This window comes from Halichoerus grypus, chromosome 2 (genome assembly GCF_964656455.1).
Source record: "Halichoerus grypus chromosome 2, mHalGry1.hap1.1, whole genome shotgun sequence".
Classification (NCBI taxonomy): domain Eukaryota; kingdom Metazoa; phylum Chordata; class Mammalia; order Carnivora; family Phocidae; genus Halichoerus; species Halichoerus grypus.
Genome location: NC_135713.1, coordinates 174376906 through 174404301, shown reverse-complemented (window position 1 = coordinate 174404301; position 27396 = coordinate 174376906). Strand labels below are relative to the sequence as shown.

The window sequence follows — 27396 nt, the reverse complement described above, 5'->3', positions numbered from 1 at the left end:
TTCTACCCCCATTATCTGTCAAGAGAGGATCTGGTTCTTAGTCTCCTCTTTTATGTTACCACCATACATTGTAGAAAATCCAGTATGATTTCACCAAATATAAGTCCTACTTACCAAGTGCTCTTGCTACTGCCAGAAAAGGAATCTGGTCAATAACTGTGCTCCTTCTAACAGGTCCGTTGTGAGTGAGCCGAGGTCGTTTCCAAACTACACGATTAACCCCAGACTTGTTCATCACACTGAAACAGAGTTCACAAAAATACTCTAAATGAATAAAATATAACTAAGGTAGCTCAACGTGTACTAATACAGATTATATGATCACGAAATAACGACTTATCTGTTCCAGACACAAAGATGCATAAACCAAAATTCCTGTTCAGAGAGGAAAGACAAAATAGGGTAGATTAACATGAGGAGAATTGAGATTGCTGAGGTAGTTTAGACATAACAGAGTAGAAGTAATGAGTAGACAGCATGTCAGAGAAAAAAGCAAGATAATGTGATAACTAAGAAAACGGAGGGGAGGAAGAAGAGGTTATAAATAAATAGTGATAAAAAAAATTGAAAAGGAGAGGTTATATAATTTTTGATGGATTTGAGGGTGCTGAAAACAGTAAGTCAGTTTTAATATTTTTAATTTGAGGTTATACCTCAATAGAAATATCTATGCATTTAGATATTTCTGTAATTAGACGTATGACAGTAGACTTTGGAAACAGATCAGCTGTAGAGATACAGATGTGGGAGTTACAGAATAAGAAAACTCTTAGGGGGCGCCTGGGTGGCTCAGTCGTTAAGGGTCTGCCTTCGGCTCAGGTTACCATCCCAGGGTCCTGGGATCGAGCCCCGCATCAAGCTCCCTGCTCCACGGGAAGCCTGCTTCTCCCTCTCCCACTCCCCCTGCTTGTGTTCCCTCTCTCACTGGGTCTCTCTCTGTCAAATAAATAAATAAAATCTTAAAAAAAACAAAAACAAAAAAACCTCTTAGAAAGGAATCTGGCATAGGAGCAAGAGAAATCTATAATTAGTACACAGAAAAGTTAGTACATGCTAGGGTGCCTAAAACATGGAAATATGGTCAAATCTTTAAGCAAAAAAAAAGTAATAATCAAAACACAACAGAGGGGCACCTGGGTGGCTCATTCAGTTAAGTGTCTGCCTTCAGTTCAGGTCATGATCCCGGGGTCCTGGGATCGAGTCCCACATCAGGCTACCTGCTCAACAGAGAGTGTGCTTCTCCCTCTCCCTCTGCCCTTGCCCCCTGCTCATGTATGCTCACACTTGCACGCGCTCTCTCTCTCTCTCATAAATTAAAAAAAAAAAAAACACACACAATAGAGATGGTCTCTCAGCAGGCACCTGGCATGACTGAAATGGTAAAATGACCCTTCATTTAATCATAATCTGCCTGAGTTAAAAAAAAAAAAATCAAAGAAAGAAAAATGTTCCCCTGGAAGGCTAGAAAAGTTGGCGGGAAGAGCAGCAAAGAGAATTTTCAAGAAACAGTATTAGCCTAACTGATATTAAGTCCATCTGACAAGATACATGCGTAAGACGAAGTTGATTCCCAAGACATTGAAAGACAGATGACACTAAAATAATCTAATTAGTCTTCTCACTTAGAGCCCCTATGCATCCAGAAATCCTTTGATTATAATCTGAAATTTCATTCATCTACAGCAGGCCAGCTGATAATAGTATGTGATTTCCTTGTCAGTTACTTTTCTCATGATTAATGAGTACTAAGACATCCTGATGTATATATGAGTGAGTCCTTTATTAGTTTATTATGTTGACCTTAAGTAGCATGACTCTATCCTCCTAAACTTGATGAACACTGAAATGAAACTGGCTTCAAATGTGGAAAGCTGAAGACAGGACAAATAATGGTGACCACTCTCAAAGGAATGTCACTATAAAATGTCATACACCTCAGCAGCTGCTAGCCAGTTAACCCCCAACTATGGCTTTGCTATCTCTGCTCCAACTTCAAAAGAATGAAAATACTAGAAAAAAATAAAATAAAAGAGATAACAAATGGAATAAAAATCCTAAGAGAAGCAAAATAAAGGCGTAAGCCTTATAAATGAGAAATAGCCACTCTTACTCTGAGCCAAAAAAAACATGAATATGGCAGAACAGCCTCAACCTTCTTTCTGAAGTAGATAACAAACTTATCTAACAAAGGCAGGCCAGGAGATTTGAGCAGCTCTGTCTCATGAAACTCTGCAATGATGGAAATGTTCACTCTGCCCTGTGTGGCTACTGAGCACTAACTGTGGCTAGTGCTAATGAGGAAGTGAATTTTTTATTTTCATTGTAACTAAATTATATTTAAATTTAAACAGCCATATGTGGCTAGTGGCAACTCTATTAGATAGAGAGGAGGAATGAAGCAAGTACAGAATGGTCACTAAAGGTTGTCAATAACAACACAGAAAAGAAATTGGAGAGTTGTTTATTTACTGTCCCTTTTGAGAACCCACTTAGTTTAATTCACAATCCTTAAAGCAACATTGTTCTAGGTCATAGCAAACTAGAATACCAAAGGCAGTCATTTTGTTATTTCACGCTTTCTTCAGTGCTGCTCCTCAAAAAACAAACACAAGGAGAGACACAATCATTCTGCCTTCATACCACCTTAAGTCCTATTGTTCTTTCCTAAACCTGCTCCCTAAAATGTAAGGCTTAATACTTAGGTAATTACAGTAGCTACCCAAATTGTTTCCATTAAAACTCTTAAGTAGGTGCTCTCTTGATATTTAATAGTCAAAGATATTATTGTCTCCACGCTTCTGAGGAACAAAAAACCAAATAATGAAACTGGTTAAAACGAAGTTTTAAATCCAGTATCAAAAAACCAAAGCAATGTTATAAAAGATGCTGCTTTTATTGCACTCCCTGCTGTTGTCCTGTATGATTAAAAGGCATACACAAAGGAACAGCCTGATATGCAGAGAGCTGACTAAGCAGCAACAGAAGGCTGAAAAAACAGAGCACTGGCCAGTTGCCTAGGGTGAGACACAGGGAAAGGAGGAAATAACTTATAATAAAACAGCTCAATTTGTGCAAAAAGACACCTGCTCCCAAATGGCAAAGAGCATCTGTCCAACCATCCAGATGGTATTTTAAGTGATATGACAAAAAAAAAATAAACTCTAAAAAAAGTTATTAAAAATCAAAGGATATAAATTTAACAATTCATATAGAAAAATAAAGAATAGTCAAGCAAATATTTTTTAAAAGATTAATGAAAAGGGATCAGGACTACCAATATTAAAAATTATAATGAAGCCACAATTTCTTTTAAAAAAGTATGCTACTGGTACATGAACATACAGTATAAAAAATAGAAAGCCCAGAAAAAGACCCAAATATATACAGGAATTTAGTTTATAATTGCAAAGCCCACTTTGCATGACTATGAGCAGTGGTCTCAGATACAGACTGACCTTCACACTCATAGGATCAAACAGATGACAGCATGAAACCAGGCTCATTTAACTTTGTAGGATACAGAACAGGGAACAGTATGCCAGCATGGCAGCTTCAGTTACGTTGTCTCCAGCAATCGTCCTTAAGAGAAATCCAAGAGCCATTTTCTAGACCCCATAAACAAGCTTCATGTGCCACAGGTAAACTTCATATACCCCAGGAATCAGGGTCTTATAATAGCCCGTGACTTACCAGTCCCTGCACAAGTCAAACTGCATGTATACAGGGCAGCTAATAAGGTCTGTATGGTCCACTCAAAATCTTCTCTATCCAGATACAGTTCCAATTTAAGGATCATTCTACCATAAGCAATGGTACCTTATAACAGAACTGACATTCCATCTTAACCAGAGAAACAGTGCTAGAAGAGGGTAAACTCAAGGTCATCTTCCCACGAAAGAGGGGTTTTATGCCTGGTTACCCTTCTAATCAGTAAGAAAAAGATACATAATTGTTCTAGTAGCTATTAATGGCCATTGAGAAAAAAATATTAACTTGTATCCCTACTACACAGCTCAGATTTAAAAATTCCAGAGAGACTGAAGGTTAAAATGTACAAGATGAAACCATTTAAGTACTAGAAAAGTGGTTCTCAAAATATGGTTCAGAGGCCCCTGGGAGTTCCCCAGATCTTTACAGGGGGTCTGCTAGGTCAAAATTATTTTCATAAGACCATGTGTACACAGTGGAGTTTTTGAGAGGCTACAAGATTTGATACATTATATAATAAAATATGTCAATACTTGGATCTGTGTAACTCAGCAAACCAGTATTTCACAAGTGACCAATGCCTATGTTACAAAATCACACATGGTGACTATATACTACACGTTTCCAACTATATGATCTTCTGGAAAAAGCAAAACTATAGCGACATAAAAAGACCAATGGTTCCCATAAGTAAGGAAGGAGGAAGGGATAAACAGGCAGAGCACACAGGATTTTTAGGACAGTGAAACTATTCTTATGATACTATAATGGTAGATACATGTCATTATATATCTGTCAAAACCCTAGAACATTCTTAATGTAAACTATGGGCTTTGGGTGATAATGATATGTCAATGTAGGGTCATCATTGTAATAAATATACCACTCTGGTATAAGTTGTTGATAGTGGGAGCTGTGCATATAAGAGGAGGCAGAGAATATATAGTAACTCTCTGTACTTTCCATTTACTTTTGCCGTGAACCTAAAACTGCTCTAAAAAATAAAATCTATTAATAAAAAAATCATTTAACCAATGGCTCTTAATTGATACACCTATGGATCTGGAATGTAAGCATATAAAAAGGTCATTGATATAATTTCAGACACCACACTATTATTAACCTTTAAGAAACTACCTCTTTTTGAGTTTTAGAACAGTATCAAAGAACATCCCCATACATGAAAAAGCTATTTAAATACTCCTCCCTGGGCGCTTGGGTGGCTCAGATGGTTGAGTGTCTGCCTTCGGCTCAAGTTATGATCCCGGGGTCCTGGGATCGAGTCCCACATCAGGCTCCCTGCTCCTTGGGGAGCCTGCTTCTCTCTCTCTCTCATGAATAAATAAATAAATAAAAATATTTTTAAAAATACTCCTCCCTTTTCCAATTATATATCTATGAAAGACCAGTTTTACTTCGGATACTGCAACCAAAAAAACTAACAGACTGAAGGGAGAAGCAGATACGAGAATCTAGATGTCACCTATTAAGCCAGACATTAAGGAGACTTTATAAATGTAAAACAATGCCAAGTCTCTCTCTAAATATGTGTTTTGGGAAATAGCTATTTTTTCACTTAAAAAAATGTTCTTTGGGCACCTGGGTGGCTCAGTCGTTAAGCGTCTGCCTTCGGCTCAGGTCATGATCCCAGGGTCCTGGGATCGAGCCCCACCCCACATCAGGCTCCCTGCTCTGCGGGAAGCCTGCTTCTCCCTCTCCCACTCCCCCTGCTTGTGTTCCCTCTCTCGCTGTGTCTCTCTCTGTCAAATAAATAAATAAAATATCTTAAAAAAAAAAAAAAGGTTCTTTATGTTAACACAATGGGTTTATATATTTTTTTAAATTTTTATTTATTTATTCATGAGAGACAGAGAAGAGAGAGGGAGAAGGAAAAGCAAGCTCTCTGCAGAGCAGGGAGCCTGATGGCAGGACTCGAACCCAGGACCCTGGGATCATGACCTGAGACGAAGACAGACGCTTAACTGACTGAGCCACCTAGGTGCCCAACACAATGGGTTTAATATTGTTATTTTTCATGGGCCCCCTGGGTGGCTCAGTCATCTGAGCATCTGACTCTTGATTTCAGCTCAGGTCATAATCTTAGGGTTCTGGGATCCAGCCCAGGAGCGGGCTCTCCACTCAACAGGGAGTCTGCTTGTCTCCCTTTCCCTCTGCCCATCCCCCCACTCACACAGTCCCACTCACGCTCTTTCTCTCTCAGATAAATAAATCTTTAAAAAAATATATTATTTTTCTTAAAAAAAATAAAATAAAAAAATAAAAATAAAAAAATAAAAAATATATTATTTTTCAATGAACAAATATTTGAAAATGTCTCTATTTTTAGTTTCTAAAGTCATTACGTATAGCCCATACAAACAAAAAACTCTTTGAGGTCCTCAATTATTAAGAGTATAAAGGGCTGCTAAACCCAAAAATGGTTATAACTGCTGTACTAGAATATAGAATACTTTTTAATAATCTCAGAATGAGAGAACTATATGTACAGCACAAAAAAATGAAAGTCGTAACAGAAGAGACTAAACTAAATTAAAACGAACTTCCATGTGAAAAAGAAATTCCAGGGCCATGATTGAAAGTCAAATTGTGAAAACAACACCTGAAACACATTACATACATCAGACTAATTTCTCTAATTGTATAAGCAGCTCTTACACATTAATAAAAAAAAGGCTAACAATCTTCCCCCTAAAATAAACAGAGTTTAAACAGAAATACACAGAAAAGGAAATATAAATAGCTATTAAACAAACAAAAAGATATTCAACCTTTCTTGTAAGACAAATTAAAATTAAAATATCACCAAGTTTCCCCCTTTTTTAACCTAAAAGTCAATACGATCAAAAAGTTCTAGAAGTATGCTGTCAAGGGCATCCACATACACTGCTGACATTAATATAAACTGGTACAACCTCCACGGAGACTAACAGTTATCAATATTCAAAACATACTCCTCTTTGGCCCAGCAATTCCTTCTAGGAAATGATCCCACAAATATATATGTACAAAAAGATACATGTACAGGATTTTTCATTTTACAGTAGTGTTTGTAATAAAAAAAAATTAGAAATACTCTTCAACAGGAGAGTACTTAAATAAATGATGGTACATCCATATATGGTACAGCTTCATATCTGATCATGTATGAATCTCTATCAAAGGATACAAAGTAATACTGGTTTCTTGAGGGGGAGGGGAACTGGGTGGCCTGTGTGCCAGTAGCAGTTGAGAGACCTTCTAAAGTATATCATTTTATGCTACCTAAAATTTAACCAAATGAATGCTACCATTAAAAAAAAATGTGTGTGTGTGTATAAATCATCACACAGAAAATCATTAACATTTGTAGTAGTATTTCTATACTACTCCTATTTCTCTGCATAGCTGAAAATCACACTACAAATATAATTTTGTGACCAATAAGCATTAATTAACCTATATTATTAAAAATTCCCCATAGATGTGGGAGTTCATTATACTACTCTTTCTACCTTTACCTATGTTGGAAAAAATTTCATAACACCATGATTTTAAAAAATCTATCTATAAACATTATTTTTAATGGCTATATCATATTTAGTGTTATAAATATGTATTATATATACCTAACCATTCTTCTTCAGCTGTGGGCCTTCAAGTTATTTCCAGCCTTCAACAGTCTTTAAACATTGTTGCAACCAATAACTGTTCAGATATTCTGGTCCACATTTCAGATTTCTTTAGAGTACATTCCTGAAATTACTGAGTCTATAAACATCTAAAGCTAGTGGGTATGAATTATAGTCTATATAGGTCATACCAATTTATAATCCTACCAACAGGATTCCCATTTCAACAAAAATATTGAGAAGTATCTCTTTTTTTTTTTTAACTTTGCTAACCTAACAACAGGAAATAGTTTCATTTTAATAATTTTTTTCAAATGTTTGCTACTCTTCTGCATTTTTGTTGTTGTTCAAAGTCCTCTATTCACCTACTGGGGGTGGTTTCTTAGTGTTTTCTTACTGATTTTAGCTTATAGTTTAAGTTAACACGTAAATTCTTTCCCCCAGTTAGTTTATTAATACTCTGAAAAAGTCTATTTTGATTTAATAGAAGATAAAGGAGGCAAGTAATAATATCAATGGTAAGGCTTTAGTTAGAATAATTATTTAGAAAACATTGGATTCTATTTAACTTGCCTTATACCTTCAATTTTTAAAACTTAGTATTGGGGTAAGTTTTACATTTTCTCGTGTTATTCATTCCTCTGATTTTTAGAGTAATCTTACATTTTAGTTTGCATCATAAAATATTATGAAGCCACTTTAGTTCATAGTTTACAAATTATACATTGAGACGGTAACTTGAAACAGACAAAAGAAAATAGTAAGAAAGGTTTGCAGCATATCTGAGGTACAAATCAAAGAAAAAAAGCTGATGGTTAATGGTAACAAAATTCTGCTCCCTAAGCCAGATTCAAATTGTTCTACTCTGCAACCCTAAGGGCTGCTCTGTCCAGATTCTGAAAGTCATGCTGCAGTATTTATGTAAAAGGTGATCAATAAATCCTTGTATGTATTATTTGACTCCCATTAAAATATTATTTCCCTCTGGAGCCATTATCAGAAATAAAACAGTCAATTCAAAATAATGAGGTAAATATGAATGCAGACGGGTACTTTATCAGACAAACTAAAAACCTGCAATACTGAGAAAGTAACTTCACTAAAAGGGAGTAATAGGTCAATCTGGTTAGTAAAGCAGAAAAGAACTAAATAGAACCAAGAGACGAAAGACAAAAAAAAAAAAACAGCACAATGATTACCTCCCACCAAGTCCTTCGATTCGTTCTCTTTCCTTGGGAAGTTCTGGCTTATGGTCCTGTGTCACCTCCACAGCTCTGACAAAATCATCCTTCGGGTCATCCTGAATTCCAAGAACCACCCCTGAGTCACCCACGTGAGCTACATACATCTTCATGCCCCGTATGATGACCACACTGGCAGTTGTCCCTGACGTGCTGGGAAGACCTGTCATAGTCTTTGGCCATTCTGCTGTAATAAGAAAAAAATATTTTACTCTTCCAGATTTAAACATTAATATGGTTGTCAGAATAAAAATGGCAACGTGTGCTGAATTAGCATGTTAAAACTTGAGTTAGCATAGGATAAAATTTAAGAACATTTTTAAAGCTATTCAAAAAGAACTTGTGTTAATTTCTTCATCAATATATTAATAAATTAATTTCATAAATAATATAATTTTATTACAACCATCAAACCAATCCCAGGAGAAAAATATTACAGGACAGATTTACTAGTTCCACATGTCTTAGTCCTAACTACATTTAGTGGCAGGTATGTGTTCAGAGTTTTTTTTCTATAGCCTGTAGCTTAGCATCTATTTATTAATCTCTCTTTTAAAAGATTTTCAGGAAAAGCTACTTGATTTGTTTTTGAAATAGTTATTTTGGATATTTAAAATCTAATAAATAACATTTTTATTCAGCACTTATTGTGTACCAGGTTCCATGCTAAGAGCTTTACATGTATTATCTCAAATAATACTTGCAACAAACCTACAAGATAGGTAAAATTATTCCCGTTATTTTCATTTTACAGATAAGGAATCAATAGTTTGAATAGTTAAGATTAAGTTGTTTAAGATAACTCAAATATTAAGTGGCAGAGACCCAATATATTTAATTCCAAAACCTTATATTGACTAATTACATTCGTCATTAAAATATTCTGAAATATTCTGTGATATTAAACAAACTACAATTTACAGTTCAAGATAGCCAACTGAATCCAAACACTGACATAGTCTCCTCACCAAAATCCCACTGAAAGGACAGAATATAAATATTAGAAAGTCCACAGCAGTCATGAAACACAGAGGAAGGTCATACACAAATCTGAGGAATCCCTGGAATCTTAAAGAAATGCAATTAAGGGAAAATCAGAATACAAAACTTGTAGTCCATTATAAGTGAAAAGCACAGTCATAAAGGCAATACATCAGTTTTCCCTGTTAACAGAGTCCCTGAAAAGCTCAAACTCAGAGACAGTGGCAAAGGCTGAGATAGGAATGGATGGTAGAAGCTTGACAGATTTATTTATAACTGCAGGAGCTAGGTCAGTGCCTAAACTCTCCGCATAGTAAAAAGTAAAACATTTTAGTTCCTAAGCGACATTTTAGTTCCTATAACACCTCTCTTCAGGAAAGTGATGTATCTGTTGATAGAGACAACAGGGTCTCAACAGGGATGAAGTGGAAGAAATAGGGCCTAAAAACCTGGATGGGGTGCCACACAACTTTCATAGCCACAAGGCATCTCTAGCATATTCAGACTAATTAGAGTTCTTTTCTTTACAATATTACATATGCCGAAAAGACATTTCTTGAATCCTACAGCGCATCTCATCTCATCCTGCAGATGGAATCCACCCTACAGAATGCCCTGTCACTCACAACAGAGGGCTGCTTGCAGCATATGAAATAATGACCCTCACAGTTGCTGAGGGAAACAGAATGGCTACCATTATTGATGAAGCCAGAAATTCATATACATACACATGTAAAAACCACCTGCACAGTACCAGACACATTGTAAGTGCTCAATAAATGTTAGTTTTTGTTTGTTTTAGTTTTCTTTAAGAAAAGCAAACAGCCTAAGAGGCAGCAAGAGTATACAAAGAGAAAATGGCCCCCAAGAAAACATCTGTGGAAGAATCAAAAGCATCTGTAGATTGGCATTGATAAGGTTCAGTAAGGTTACTGAATATAAAAATTGTTATATTAAAAAAAAAAACCCAATGCTATTTCCCTAAGCCAGCAACAAAAAAATTACAAAATGTAACTTTTAAAAAAAGATACCATTCACAATAGCAGCAAAAGGTATACTGTATCTGGGAATAATGCTAACAAATCTCTAACAAGACCTTCATGGAAAAGTTGTAAACTAGTGGACCAAAAGAACAGAATAGTGAGCAGAGAAACAGACCCATGCATTTTTAAACACTTGATACATGAATAGTGGAGAAAAGACTAACTTTCAGGGGTGCCTGGGTGGCTCAGTCGGTTAAGCGTCTGCCTTCTGCTCAGGTCATGATCCCAGGGTCCTGGGACTGAGCCCTGGGGTCAGGCTCCCTGCTTAGTGGGAAGTCTGCTTCTCCCTCTCCTTCTGCCCCTCCCCTCCCGCTCATTCCCCCACTAAATAAATAAAATCTAAAAAAAAAAAAAAAAAAAAGATTGACTTTCAGTACATGGAATTGGGACAAGATTAAACAAAACAAAACAATAAAACCCCAACACTTTGGGTCCCTGATGCCACGCACAAAAAAAATCAATTCCAGACACATTAAATGACCCAATATGAAAAGCAAAGCTAAAATGCTTAGAAAATATACAGGAAGGTACATTCATGACCTCAGGATAGGAAGGGATTTCCTAAAGACAAAGGATGGGCTAGCCATATAAAGAAAATGATTAACACCCTCTCCCCTTCTCATCCCTATGCTGGCAATAGGAGATGCACTAGAAAATTTGAGTCTTAGAGACAATGAATAAAAGGATGAGGTCATCATCTTCATAGCTCTTTTTAAAAAGGATGCTTATAATTTAAAGGGTGTTTTAATGGAAAGACAAGGGTATAGGGCTGAGAGGCTGTTTCACATTTTAGTCTATTAGTCTTTGGCAGAGCCCAATCAAGGCCAAATTCATCTAGGATGCCCAATGGCTGTGGAGGAATTGGCTTTTCAGCTATATATATATATATATCTAAAGCAATAGCAGACTAGAACTGAATTCTTGTCTACACTGTAAAATAACAATTGTGCAATTACAGGAATTCTGGTGATGATATTAAAGTGAAATAACCAAAACACAAATAGAAGGCCCCATTTTAACAACTGATGTGAGAAGAAATTTTAATGAAAGAACCTGTAACTTCTTTCTGGAAATGTTTTCCTACCAAATAAGGGCTTTTCCCCCTATCATTTAAGGAGCCAGATGAATTAGAAGCCGTAGAAAGAGGCAGCTATAGAATTTGATCTTCCAAGTACCCCATGTACCTTTATTGAACTTAATCATAATACTGTTAAATTGCCACAATCTCATTAAAGGATTTCTATCGCTGTCAGTTACAACCCCAAATGCATTTTTATTCTTTCTACTGGGTTCATTGTCTGTTTTCTTTATAAATGCAATACAAAAAACAAAATTTTTAATAACCAAAAAAATAAAAAAGAAAGAAAGAAAATGATTAAGAAGCTATACTACCGGGCGCCTGGGTGGCTCAGTTGGTTAAGCGACTGCCTTCGGCTCAGGTCATGATCCTGGAGTTCCGGGATCGAGTCCCGCATCGGGCTCCCTGCTCGGCAGGGAGTCTGCTTCTCCCTCTGACCCTCCCCCCTCTCATGTGCTCTCTCTCTCTCTCTCTCTCTCTCTCAAATAAATAAATAAAATCTTTAAAAAAAAAAAAAAAAAGAAGCTATACTACCATTAAAATTAAGAATTTCTGTTCACCAGAAGATACCATTACTAGAGTTGAAAAGACAACTCGCAAAATGTAATTTGTAATAACACGCCACAGAAATGGTATCCAGAATATAAAAATGCCCCTACAAAACAAATCAACAAGACAAACTATGCAACAGAAAAATGGACAAAAGGCTCGAACAGGCCTTTTGCAAAAGAGGAATTCCAAACAGACAAAAAACTTGCAAAGGTGTTCAGCTTCTTTAATCAACAGGGAAATACATATTAAAAACCACCATGAGATACCACTATATAATTATCAGACTGCATAAATTAAAGTCTGACAATAGAAACTGTCATTAAGAATGTGGAACATGTTCTATTAACTACTCGTGGAAGTATAAACTGATATAACCACTTCAGAAAACATCTAGGCATTATCAAAAAATGAAGATATGTATATACTTTGACCATTCACTATCCCTAGATATATACCATGAAATAATGTACATGTACACATAATATATATGAATGTTCAGAGCTGCATTGCTTATACGGGCTAGGGTCATGATCTCAGAGTCCTGAGATCCAGCCCCACACCAGGCCTCACACTGGGCTTGGAGCCTGCCTAAGATTCTCTCTCTTTAAGATTCTGTCTCCCTCTTCAATCTCTTAAGATTCTCTCTCTCCATCTCCCCCACCCCACAGGCTCTCAATCAATCAATCAACCAATTAGGGGTGCCTGTGTGGCTCAGTCGTTAAGCGTCTGCCTTCAGCTCAGGTCATGATCCCAGGGTCCTGGGATCGAGTCCCACATCAGGCTCCCTGCTCGGCGGGAAGCCTGCTTCTCCCTCTCCCGCTCCCCCTGCTTGTGTTCCCTCTCTCGCTGTGTCTCTCTCTGTCAAATAAATAAATAAAATCTTAAAAAGAAAAAAAAAAATCAATCAACCAATTAATAAAATCTCTTAAAAGAAAAGAAGTAAACCCCACCAGAACTATCACCACAAAAGTCAGTCTGTGGTTACCCCTTGAGAGAAGATAAAAATATGTGATGAGAAAAGACATATGGGAGCTTCTGTAGTATAGGCAATATTCTCTTTCTTAACCAGATGGTGTTCATTTTACAACTCTTCACTGAAGTGTACATTTATGTTTTATGGCCTTTTCTATATGTATGCTATATTTCACAATTTGTTTAAAGTTAAAAAAAAAAAAAAAAAAAGCAGCAGCAGCAGGAACAAGGCATCAATTTTGCAAGCGTAGATCACAGCACATAGCACCCCAGCCCATCTAGTTTCCCAGTTTGGTTACAGATATTATTCCTAGAAGCTTAGCCTAGAGTATGTTGAATGTTTCTTTAGCCTTTTCAGTTATTTTGTGGGTTAGTTATAGATCTTGCTAAAACCTTTTCTTTTCAAACTAGCTTATTGGTTTTTTGCAGCTAAGAACCTAAAAAAATAAAAATCTATTAACATAATAAGTATTAATGAGGTGAACTCCCAGAAAAAAAGGTTCTTAGGCACATTCAGAAAACAAAATTTACCTAAGACCTACCAGCAGTTTGCAAAAAGCACCTAAAACAAGATGGAAAAGAAGAAAAAGAGCTTTAAAAAAAAAAAAAAAAGATATTCAAAGATACAATATTAATATTTAAATCACATTTTTTGGTCAAAAGCCCTAATATGTGCAAAGAGATATTCTGCAATGATCTAAAAATACCCAACAATCCATGCTTTCTTCATTTGAAAAGTCACCTTTTATCATATGCTACATTTTGCCTCAGATCTATTTCTAGACTCATTCTACTAATCTATTTATGGTTCTTTTCAATAATTGGGAGTTTAAGTATCCCTCAATTATTCTTTCTCAATACTCCAGAATTTTTCCAAATAAACTTTAGAAGCAACTTGGAAATTAAACAAAAACAAAAACAAACCCTGGGGCGCCTGGGCAGCGCAGTCGTTTAAGTGCCTGACTCTTGGTTTCAGCTCAGGTTGTGATCTCAGGGTCGTGAGTGAGATGGAGTCCCATATCTGACTCCGTGCTCAACGTGGAGTCTGCTTGAGATTCTCTCTCCCTCTCCCTCTGCCCCTCCCACTCGAGTTCTTTCTCTTTCTCTCAAATAAATAAATCTTTAAAAAAACAAACCTTGTTGAGGTTCTGATTAAAACTGCAATAAATTGGGCGCCTGGGTGGCTCAGTTGGTTAAGCGACTGCCTTCGGCTCAGGTCATGATCCTGGAGTCCCGGGATCGAGTCCCGCATCGGGCTCCCTGCTCGGCAGGGAGTCTGCTTCTCCCTCTGACCCTCCTCCCTCTCATGCTCTCTGTCTCTCATTCTCTCTCTCTCAAATAAATAAATAAAATCTTTAAAAAAAATAAAAATAAAAAAAATAATAAAACTGCAATAAATTTATATATTAAGGAATCAACATCTTTATAATTTGTCTTTTTTTCTACTTTACATTTTAATCTTTTAATTTTTAAAAAATGACTTATAAACAAATGTCTTAAAACTACGAGCATATTGGGCGCCTGAGTGGCTCAGTCGGTTAAACCTCCGCCTTCCACTCAGGTCATGATCTTGGGGTCCTGGGATAGAGTTCCCCGTCGCACTCCCTGCTCAGTGGTGAGCCTGCTTTTCCCTCTCCCACTCCCAGCCTGTGCTTGCTCTGTCAAATAAATAAAATCTTAAAAAAAAAAAAAAAAAACTAGGAGTATATTAGAAAGACAGTATCAGTACATGACTTCTAACTTACGGAAAGTATTTTTAAGCAAGAAAATATGTATGAGCCATTAAAACAAAGACTAATAAATTTTAAAACAAAAGTATGAAATTTCTAGGGGCACCTGGGTGGCTCAGTCAGTTAAGCGTCTGCCTTTGGCTCAGGTCATGATCCTGGGGTCCTAGGATTGAGTCCCTCATCAGGCTCCCTGCTCAGTGGGGGTGGGGGAGTGGGTCTGCTTCTCCTTCTCTTTCTGCCTACTTGTGCATACTCTATCAAATAAATAAAGTCTTTCAAAAAAAAAAAGTATGAAACTTCTGAATAAAATTATTATAAATAAGTACAGAATGTATGTTTTTTTGTAATAAATTTAAAACTTGAGGAACTTATGTACTTACCATGTACCAAATAATATGTACCAAGTTATTTAACTCTCAGGAGGGAAGTACTATCATCATCTCTATTTTAGAGATGAGTATGCTCCAGATCAAAGAAGTTTTACCCAGGGTCATACAGATAGTAAGTGGAAAATCTGGGATTCAAACCCAGGCAATATAACATACTCCTAAATCACTATGCTAAGAGTTGTTACAGAATTCTAATGCCAAAGTAGTATGGAGATGTAAAGCTTTCAGGAAAGCAATTTGAAAACAAATACCCACAACCATCAAAAGATGTACATTCTTTAAACAAATAATTCAGCCTTGAGAATTTTTTTTTTCCTGAGGGAATAATCCAAATGAAGCATAAAGCTATGTGGCTTTCACTTGAGCCCTTATTTATAGTACTAAATATAGTGTGCACCTGTCCAGCCCCCCCATCCCTCCCCCTAGTTCTAGCATCCCAATTTTGTTCTGGAGTACACAACCTCCACTGCATGCAGTCTTTCTCTAATGCAACTGAAAAACTTGCTTGCTCCTAGCCTACAGGGCAAATGACCTAAACCAGGTCAGACTCTTTCAGATATTTGCATCTTAGAAATGCATAATGCCAGAAAACTGTGGAGCTGATCCATCCCAGAGACTAAAACCTTTCAGTGAGTGTCCACTAGTTCCTATCACCTAGAGGCCCAGAGGTACCCTAACCAGGTTCTGTCCACTCTGCGATCTGGTTTAGTCTTCCAATTAATTCTGTGACCTACCCAATGTCCCTCCAATAAATTCCCATATTCTTTTCCTTCCTAATGTAGACCAAGTTAGTGTTACTTTCAAATAACTGTAATACATAACTTGTATCACAAATAGCTTGCAGGCCACTAACCCTCAGAAAAATGTCAATTAGTTATGGAACCAGTAAGGGATAGAAGGCAGCAGGACTCTCGTTCATATTCCAGATGGTAACAAACAGCCCATGGTATACAGTGGTAAGATAAGGCTGGCCTTATCAATAAAGTAATAGTAGGAAGATAAGCAGATAGTCTGCAGTCTACTAGCTTAGAACTGTGGTTATAAAACTTTTCTGGGTCAGCTAATGCAAACCTAGACTGAAACCTGGCCTAAGAGGCCATATGACTCTGAAAAACAACAAATTTGTTATGACTGACTGATATGATTTGGGATGATGGATTATGGATTAAATTGTGTCCCTTCAGAAAAGATATTCATAATAAAAAAATAATTTAAAAAAATTTTTTAAAAAGGAATTAACCTTAAAAAAAAAAAAGAAAAAAGATATTCGAAATCCTAATACCCAGTACCTCAGAATGTGACCTTATTTGGAAATAGGGGTCTTTACGGAGGTAATCAAGTTAAAATAAGGTCATTAGGATGGGCCCTGACCCAATATGACTGGTGTTCTTATAAAAAGGGAAAATGTTAACACAAAGACAAACACACAGAAGGAAGATGATGTAAAGACACACAAGAAGAAGATGACCATTGGACTAGAGTACTAAAGTGATGACACATCGACAAGTCAGGGAATGCCAGGGATTGCCTGTAAACACCAGAAACTAGAAGAGGCAAGGTAACAGTCTCCCTTAGAGCTTTCAGAGTTGAGTATAGAGAGAGCATGGCCCTGCCAACACCTAGATTTTGAACTTTAGGCCTCCAAAACTGAGACAATAGATTTCTTTAGTTTTAAGCCAACCAATTTTTGGAACTTTGTTACAGCAGCTCTAGAAAACAAACAGTGAAATAGAGGAAATAATTAATCTACTACATGCCTATGAATCCCATATATCCATCCCCAAGAAAGATTCAGATGACTTTCTTCAACTTAAATGCTTACGGAAGTAATTAGGTAAACACCAAAATCTTTTAAACACATTTTATTGACTCCCCTCTAGGCAAGGAATGAAAGAGGCTAAAACTAAAATTGGTTCCCTGCTCTGTGTGGGGATGGGAGAATCCTGAGGTGACAGATCAGACAGGAGTAGTTAAGAACCCAAAGCAAAGTTGGCAGGGTACCTTACCTAACTGACAACAGGGTAGAAGAAAAAATGGATCTCCAGAATGGTCACTCACAAGGCCTTATTTGATTCCAAAAACAAAACAAAACAAAACAAGAAACAAAACAAAAAACAAAAAAACCTTCCATGTTTAATTAAAGGAGTACTGTTAATCTTCAAAATGGTATGTGGCCATTTTCACATGTAGCTATACACTGAGGAAAGAGAAATACATCATTGAGTAACTACTGAAGGATGGCTCTAAGATAAATCTGGAGCTAACAGAACAAAACCACAGTCCACTGATCAGAGCTAAGGCTCATGGAGGTCAAGTACTAAAGAAGACTGAGTCCAGTCCACCTCAGACTCAGTGGAATCCCAAACCTATCCCACAGGTAGTTTAGTCCCCAAATAACTGCAGCAATGAATAGTTTCCCCTCATAGCTCTTAATTGATAGGTCAGGAAGTCTATTATAGTAGAAAAGGCCAAGTGTAAGATTTTGGAGCACCCCACTAATGATACTCTCCTCCAAAATAGTAAACTAAAAGCATTACTTCATCTCTCAAAGAATCACAAAAATTGGTTGTCACCATTAAAACAAGAGAAAAGGGGCGGAAAGTCTGATTGCTCTTGGAAAATGACAATGGATTATATTCAAATGGTGACCCTAAATGCAGCTGCAGTTTCTGATTTATCCTCTTTAGTGAAACAAATAAATATAGCCTTGGCTATCTGGTATGCATGTAGCAGCAGGGCCCTGATGAGACTGCTACCTAAATTCCTGGAGATACTCAGATTTCTGAACTTCTGAGACCTGTTACTTCAGGTTTGCCTTTTCTTTTTTGCATGAATAATTCAAAGAATTACTTTTTCTTGAACTGATAGAGACTAAATGACCAACAAGATATGCTACAATCCCAAATACAATTACATTATCTAATTCCTATAAACAAGGGCATTCTACATGTCCACAGTCAACCATCAATATCAGAAATCTACATCTAATCTGGGGCGCCTGGGTGGCTCAGTCGTTAAGCGTCTGCCTTCAGCTCAGGTCATGATCCCAGGGTCCTGGGATCAAGCTCCGCATCGGGCTCCCTGCTCAGCAGGAGGCCTGCTTCTCCCTCTCCCACTCCCCCTGCTTGTGTTCCTGTTCTCGCTCTCTGTCAAATAAATAAATAAAATCTTAAAAAAAAAAAAAAGAAAGAAATCTACATCAAATCTACAGATCTCATTCAAATTTTTATCAATTATCCTAATAATATGCTTTAAAATGAAAGGATAAAATTCGGGGCGCCTGGGTGGCTCAGATGGTTAAGCGTCTGCCTTCAGCTCAGGTCATGATCCCTGGGTCCTGGGATCGAGCCCCGCATCGGGCTCCCTGCTCTGCGGGAAGCCTGCCTCTCCCTCTCCCTCTCCCACTCTCCCTGCTTGTGTTCCCTCTCCTGCTGTGTCTCTCTCTGTCAAATAAATAAAATCTTTAAAAAAAAAAAAAAAAAAAAAAAGAAAGGATAAAATTCAGGACCACTTTATTATATTTACTCATATCTCTTTAGTCTTTCAATTTGTAACAATTCCTCTGTTTCCTTGATGCTTTTTAAGAGTACTATACCAATCATTTTAAGAATGTCCTCCATTTGGATTTGTTTCATGTTTCCTCATGTTTGTATTCAGATTATGCATTTTTGGAAGGAATATCACAGAAGTGTTAAATATGATCTTTTTATTGCAGGTGGTATACAATTTCAATTTATCCATTAAAAATGATGCTACCTTTGGTCACTTGATTAAGGTGGTATCTACCAGGTTTCTCCACTATAATCTTTTTCCCCTTGTAATTAATAAGTATTTGTGGGAAGATAATCTCAGATAATATAAAAATCCTTGTAGTGGGTTGAATGGTGCCCCCACCCCCATGAAAGACAGGCCCACCCAGAACCTGTGAATGTGACCTTATTCGGGAAAAGGGTCTCTGCAGATGTAATTAGGTTAAAGATCTTAAGAAGAGATCATCCTGGATTAGAGTGGGCCCTAAATCCAAAATCAGGTGTCCTTAAAAGAGAAGGGGAGTAACATAACAATAAAAAAATAAATAAAATGCAAAAAAAAAAAAAAGAGAGAGAAGGGGAGAAGACACAGAGGAGGTGATATTAAGACAGTGGAGACTAGGTAATACATCTACAAGCCAAGAAATGCAAGTATTGCTGGCAGCCACCAGAAGCTAAGAGAGAGAGCATGGAAGAGATTCTCCCTCAGAGCCTCCAAAACAGAGGCTAACACCTTGATGTCAGAGTTCTGGCCTCCAGAACCATGAAGAATAAATTTCTCTTGTTTTAAGGTACCCAGTAAGAAACTAACATATAGGGGCGCCTGGGTGGCTCAGTTGGTTAAAGCGACTGCCTTCAGCTCAGGTCACGATCCCAGGGTCCTGGGATAGAGCCCTGCATCGGGCTCCCCGCTCGGTGGGAAGTCTGCTTTTCCCTCTCCCACACCCCTGCCTGTGTTCCCTCTCAGGCTGGCGCGCTCTCTCTCTCTCTCTCTCTCTCTCTCTCTGCTAATTAAATAAATAAATAAAATCTTAAAAAAAAAAAAACTAACACATAATTCTGTTCCTCAAATTTTCACCCACTAGTTTTAGCATTCGCTGATGTTTCTTGACTGAATCATTATTATGATGGTTACTAAATATGATTTTCTAAAATCCTATCATTCTTTCTACATTTATTAGTGGCCTTCTACTGTAAAGAAAAACTTTACATCAGCTTCATTTGTAACAGCCAAAACTGCAGACAACCCAAACGCCCATCAACAGGTGAATGGATAAACAAATTGTGGTGTATCTACACAATGGAATACTACTCAGTAATAAAAAGGAATGAACTATTGATATATGCAACATGTGATTAAGAGATTATCTAATACTGATCAAAAGTAAAAAATGATTAACAAAAATAGAAAAAAATCAGTACTTGAAAAATATGGCAAACTCTTTCAAACATGTGATGTGTGAGAGGTGAAAGCCCTTGAAAATAAAAACTAAGAAATACCAAACTAAAATATACAGGTTTAAAATTCTCTTGATTTAAGAGAACCCTTCTTCAAATTTAGTTCTATCTCACTCTCCCTTGTCTTTCCCTCTACCCCTCCCATTTTCTTTCTGTTTCAGTATCTCTAAATTTTAAGGTAACAAAAACTACCTGCCAAACCTATAACCAACAATTTAGGTTAAGACCAGCCCTTCATAATTCTTTTGGTCGTATTCTTTAAAGTAAATGCTCTGATCCTCAGTCACACTAAGGTAACAAAACTTCCACTTTATTTTAGCTATACTGGAATTAAAATTAAAACATAATTAAAAAAAGAAAAATTTAAAAAATCTTTTTAGACATATTTATCACCTACATTTTGTTATTTTGGAATCATTTTAAACCAGCAAAAGTAATGCACGTATGCCACACACACTCACTCACACATACACACACACACACACCCTCTCTCTTGCAATTTCTGAAATATTGATACTGTTCAATAATACTGAAAATCAAAACAAAGGGGAAGTAAATAACAGTCCCTCAAAAAAAATTCCATATTCCATCTTCCTCTACAACTACTGTGGTAGATTTCCCATAATCACATCAGAGATCACATTTATTTCAACAACATACTGTTATCTTTCCAGAGGCTCTCTTGATAACATAAGTAAATCGTAATTCCCGATACACAGGAATTAAAACTGCAATTTGTTCACTACTTTCTCTGAACTATCGAAAGAAAGAGGCAAAAAGAACATTATTTCAAATGAACAAACCTAAAAAAAGGACAAACTTTAAAACATTATTTCTGAGAAGGCAAACATTAACACAAGAACAGTAAATCCATACATGTGAACATACATAAACTAGGCCCATACAATAACTTGAGATAAAAAAATAAGAAAATATGAAAAAAAAGGACTTTAATTCCACTTCTAGGGTTTCTACCCAAAAGAACTGAAAACAGATTCAAGCACTTACATACCTTTGTACACAGTAGCATTTTCCACACTAGCCAAAGGTGGAAACAACCCAAATGTCCATCAACAGATGAATGGATAAACAAAATGTCATATACACAAAGGATAGAATATTACTCACCATTAAAAAGGAAAAAATTCTGATACATGCCATAATTTGGATGAAACTTAAAGACAGTATGCTAAGTCAAATAAAACACAAAAGGACAAATATTGTATGATTCCAGTTATATGAGGTGTACCTAGAATAGGCAAATTCATAGTGACATAAAGTAAAACAGAGGTTACCAGGGGCTGGGGAAGAGGGTAATGGGGAATTACCATTTAATGATTACAGAGTTTCTGTATGGGATGATGAACAAATTCCGAAAATGGACAGTGGTGATGGGTACACAATACTGTGAGTGTACTTAATACCACTGAATTGTACACATAAAATTGGCTAAAATGGTAAATCTTATGTGTATTTTACCACAACTTTTAAAGGGGGAAAATTATTTTAATTAGAAAATAAAAGTAAAAAGACAACTTAATCATTTCACCCACAGAAATTCAACTAAACTAGCAGCTACTTTGAGCAAGGAGTCAGCTATAATAGATTAATTATAAAGTATATAAGGCACCCCCCCCCCCACCAAAGACCTCAAGATTTATCTGAGAGGCAGATAAAACATAATGGTTATCTCACAGTGGTCTGTGTGATCTCTACAGGAATTTCACAAAGCCAAAATTACTTTCATATTAACTCTAAGAGTTTATTTGCCCTTTTCACTGTGTTGACATTTGCACTGATGGTTCAAAAACAGTGGTAAAACTGCTGGTTTTAGCAGGAATCAAGGCAGTGACACCAAACTGAGCTAGCAGTCACTGTATTCTCCATAGCCACCTACTTGCAGTTTAAAAAAGGCAAACCAATTTTACTTAAGAATGTCCTTAATGTTGCAATAAAAATTAATTTTATTAAGCCTCCACCCATGAATACACATCTTTTTATATTCTGTATGACAAAAAGGGAAGTATGTACAACAGGCTTCTGTTGAACAGTATGGCTATCTAGAGGAAAAGTACTTCTGACTCTGTGAATTACGGAATGAACTAACCCCATTTTTCATGGACCATCATTTTTACTTGGAAGAATGATAGTAAGACTTAGGCATTTGGCATACATTTTCTTCAAAATAAACAAAGTGAGACTCTCTCTTCAAGAAAAAGAACTGATGGGGTGCCTGGGTGGCTCAATCAGTTAAGCGTCTGCCTTGGGCTCAGGTCATGATCCCAGGGTCCTGGGATTGAGTCCCACATTGGACTCCCTGCTCAGCGGAGAGCCTGCTTCTCCCTCTCCCTCTGCCCGCTGCTCCCCCCTCCCACCCCCCCCCCCGCTTGTGTTCTCTGTCAAATAAATAAAAAAAATCTTAAAACAAACAAACAAAAATCTCTTTAAAAAAAAGAAGAAAGAAAAGCAACTGACAGTATCTGTTGCCAGTGATAAATTTCTAACTGCTGCTTAAAAACTTACATTTGGAAAATGAGTATCCACTACAGTGAACTTGATAGCTTCCCAATCTTAAGACTTTTCTGATGAGATCAGAAATATTAACAAATGTGATGGTTTCATATTGCATAATAAAATACATCAATATTTAGAAGATCTGCATAATTCAGTGAAATATTATTTTCCAAATGACTAATGTACCATGTCATAAATTACACATGGGTAAAAGATTCATTCAAAGTGCAAGACAGGGGCACCTGGGTGGCTCTGTCGGTTAAGCGCCTGCCTTCAGCTCAAGTCACGATCCCAGGGTGCTGGGATCCAGCCCCACATCGGGCTCAAGCGGGGAGTCTGCTTCTCCCTCTGCTCCCCTCTTTGTGCTCTCTCACTCCCAAATAAAAAAATAAGTAAGTAAATCTTTTTAAAAAGCGCAAGACAGACCAAGGGATTTTAATGTAAAACTATAAAAAGTCCTATGATAAGGTTTCAGATTCCATTTTTACTAACCTTAAAAAACGATCACTTTGGTGTAGAATATCCAGAATTATCTGAAAACACTACTAAACTATTCCTCCCTTTTCCTACTATACATGTGAGGCTGCCTTGTTTATATACTTCAACCAGACAACACAGCACAAAAGATGGAATGCAGAAGCAGTTATGAGAATATTTCTTATTTCAGTATTAATTTCAGAAGTGACTTTTCATTTAAATTATATTAATAAGTATTTATTGGATATAATGAATTATGAATAGCATATTCACTTAAATATATTAACATATATTTATTTTTAATAGATTAGTATTTTTTAAAAGATTTATTTATTTATTTGACAGAGAGAGAGAGAGAGAGCAGGAACACAAGCAGGAGGAGTGGGAGAGGGAGAAGCAGGCTCCCCGAAGAGCAGGGAGCCTGATGTGGGACTCGATCCCAGGACTCTGGGATCATGACCTGAGCCAAAGGCAGACGCCTAATGACTGAACCACCCAGGTACCCTAGATTAATAAATACTTTTAAATTTTCCTCAGTTTCAATTTCTCACAGAGTAAATATGACAGATGTAGCCCATATAAACAAAAGCTCTTTGGGGTCCTCAATCATTTAAGAGTAAAAAGGGTTCTAAGAACAAAAAGTTTGAGAAGCACTGCTATAACCTAATAAGCACTAAAAAGTAGAAACAACGGATGCTTAATTCCAAAAAAAAACAGAAGTCTTCACAGAAGAAAACACACAGACTTAGAGATTGAGGAGTTTATTTTTCCGTTTTCTTTTTTGGGGGAAAATTCAAGAAAATGGGGTATTCAAACGTGCCCTGGGAAAAAAGTGAGTAGACTAATGTGTTAGAAATGTGAGTAACAGATAAAATCGAATAGGGAGTCTAAAGTTGGAGTGGAAAGGGCTTGACCTGTAGATTACAAACTGCAGAGTTTATTTTATAGAAATTGAGGAGCCACCCATGAATTTGGGACTGAAGTACAATTTTTCTTAAAAACTTGCATCTCGGGGCACCTGGGTGGCTCAGTCGGGTAAGCGTCTGCCTTCAGCTCAGGTCATGATCCCAGGGTCCTGGGATCGAGCCCCACATCGGGTTCCTTGCTCAGTGGGGAAGCCTGCTTCTCCCTCTCCCTCTGCCCGCTGCTCCCCCTGCTTGTGCTCTCTCTCTGTCAAATAAATAAATAAAATATTAAAAAAAAAAACTTGCATCTCCTGGGGCACCTGGGTGGCTCAGTAGTTAGGCGTCTGCCTTCGGCTCAGGTCATGATCCCAGGGTCCTGGGATTGAGCCCCACATCGGGCTCCCTGCTCCGCGGGAAGCCTGCTTCTCCCTCTCCCACTCCTCCTGCTTGTGTTCCCTCTCTCACTCTGTCTCTCTGTCAAATAAATAAAATCTTTAAAAAAAAAAAAAAAAAACCTGCATCTCCTGTGTCAAGACTTTCATATACTCAGCATTTTTTTTTTAATTTAAGTTTTGAGGATGGAGTACAAGGCTTAGCTGTGGAACAAAGCAAACTTGAATATTTGTTTGGTATATAAGGCTCTAAACCATGCCTCATAGGAGGGAAAGTTTGACTCAAAAAGCACGTGTATGTAAAAAAAAAAAAAAATACACATTCGCATTTGACGGCACAGTCCCTGCCTTATTAAAAAATGCTCAAGTAACAGGGTTTATGCTTTATCCTTTTAGCTCAAATATATGGCAAATTCATGCTGCTCCAAGTGTACTGCAAAATAAACAGGACTCTTAATAGTTCTTTGTGTCTAATCTTCCTCTATCTTGTTATCTTGGTGTCCACTCCTGGTTGCCCTGCAGGCAATGAAATGACATATTTCTGGAATATACTGCAGTGCTTTCAGCTCTGCTCTGCCTACACAAAAACAAAACAAGTAATAGGGGCCTCTGGGATTGGATGGGAAACGCCTCTGACAGGAGGACTGGTTGTTCTATGAGTCAATCAAACAATTTTTGGCAGAAAGCCAGACAAATAGAAAACAGACTTTGAAAGAAGCTAGTCTACAACTCTATGACAATACCTTTTTTAAAAATGTTCTCTATTTGACCAATCTTTACACTCTTCTCTCTCCCTCTGACAAAAATAAAGCAACATTATGGTACCATTAAACAAGAGGATTTTTTTTAAATGACAGAAGTTATTATCTTTTCTCTAGAAAAGATTCATGCCATTCATACAGAGCAATGCGTAAGCAGCTCTAAGTCTGTATAATAACACATGTTGGGTACAGAAACACTGGATGCTTTAGAAAACTAAAGTTTAGATGAAACTACAACTACACCGAATTTTTTAGAAAGTAAGCTATTTCCTTTTAATATATCAGTAATTTCTTTTCTCTTGTTACTTTGACGGGCAGTTACAACTTTAAACTAGTAACTGGTGAGAACTATCTGACAGCAATTAGCTAAGGCAACTAAAAAAAAAAGCCCTAATACAATTTAACACACACCCCTAACGTGGGGCCAGTTTAAGACTTAACAACGCATTCCTCGCTTTTGTTTTTCATAAGCAGTACAAGCATAAAGATCCTAAAACCATTTTATAATCAACACAACCGATTTCCTCCCAAGACTTTTAAGTCGCTGGATGATTACCTTTGACCTTCTTAAACTAGTCTACAGTATACTTCAACTACCAGCCACCGGGGGTCAATTTGGTGACCTGACACCACCGGCAGGAGGCAACCCGACAGGGACAAGTCCTGCAAGAGCAAAATTATGACAGATTCTAAGGGAACACTCTCATTTCTGCCGTCTCCGGCTTCCTTTGCGTGGGACTCAGGTACCAAGTGCTCTGAATTCATCTTTTGGCCAAAATCTGGCGCCAGGTTTCAAACACGTCTTCTCAGCCTGCCTCCAAAGTGAAGCCGGGAGAGGACCGGTTCCCCGGACTCTGGCCGGGTGGAAATTAGACGCGGGGCGGCTGCGGGATACAGCGATCCGATCTCTCCCAGCGCCACTTTGGCCGGCCCTTCCACCCTGGAAAGCGCTACCGGACCGAGGGGACACTTCACTTCCACCACTGTGCACTTTGTAGCGCTCTCGGAGCCGGGAGCCCACGCGGTGCTGGCGCTCTGAGAAGAGCCCTCAACTGCCCGAAAAAGAGGCGGGCGGCAGACAAGCAGCGAACTTACCCAGTTTTTTCCACATGGCGAGGTGACAAGCGAGGAAGCCTTTGCGGATGGCAGCGCAAACCTTCGCCGGCTCGGACGAGGTGAATCCCTTCTGCTTCTTGATGAAACCCCACAAATGCTCCCGGGCAAACTGTGCCGCCTCCCGCCCGCCGTGCCCGTCGCACACAGCGAAAAATGCCACTGAGGAACGGCGGCGGCAGCAGCGACCGGGAGCTGGCGAGGCCGCGGCGTCCGGGGGAGGGTCGCGAGCCTCTCGGTCTGCCACCGCTGGGCCCTTCCCCGAGACTTCGTTGCCAGCAAGAGCCGGCGGTGACGGCTGCGGAGGCGACGGCTGAGAGAGCGACCGCCGCGACCAGGGCTTTTCTTCAGCCGTCGGCTCGGGCTCCACCACAATTTGAGTAACGTCCTCCATGTACTTCCTCCCGCCCTGGTCGGAGAAGACGCTCACTCCCAGCGAGTACAGCCCCGCCATGGCCGGCTGGCTGGGATCCCGCCGGTCCCACGCAGCCCGCCGAATCCGGCGGCGGGAGACACACTCCGCGCCCGCCGGCCAACTATTGTTTATCTTCGACGACGCCGAGAGGGGGGAGGGGGCGGTCCCGGAGGGGGGGCGCGCGATGTCGGGACTTGTCCGCGAGAGCTGGGCCGGAGCACTAGGGCGAGAAGAGCCGAGCAGCTGCGCCTGCGCAATGCGCTTCCCCGCCTCCCCGCGCCCACCACACAAATCAGACGTTCTCCCCGGCTGTCGTCACTCGGCTCTCTGGACCCGGCCAATCCGGAGTCGAGTTGGAGCAAGCTCGCCCTCCGCCCCCAATCCTCGCTCCTCCCAGGAACCGCTGCGCTTCGTCCTCCTGCGCGGGCGTTGGGCCCGTGGGCGCCCAGCTTGGTTTTCTGTTTTGATTTGGGTGTTTTCGCTCCGGGTTTTCGTCGTACGCAGAAGC

The 27396-nt window shown here is 38.4% G+C and overlaps 1 protein-coding gene across 2 annotated transcripts in view; it reads right to left on the bottom strand.

Annotated features, from left to right (window-relative positions):
• Positions 1-27117, bottom strand: part of PPM1D (protein phosphatase, Mg2+/Mn2+ dependent 1D) — a 52894-nt gene extending 25777 nt beyond the window's left edge. The window contains exons 1-3 of one of the 2 annotated variants that reach the window (XM_078064158.1): positions 26456-27117; positions 8537-8762; positions 115-239 (exon numbers count right to left, since the gene is read on the bottom strand). In XM_078064158.1, coding sequence (XP_077920284.1) covers positions 115-239; positions 8537-8762; positions 26456-26927 — 823 coding nt within the window. In that variant the 5' untranslated portion in view covers positions 26928-27117. Of the gene's footprint in view, positions 1-114; positions 240-8536; positions 8766-26455 lie in introns of both variants that reach the window. The other variant, XM_036120985.2, reaches the window with a different exon arrangement.
• Positions 27118-27396: the final 279 nt, after the last annotated feature.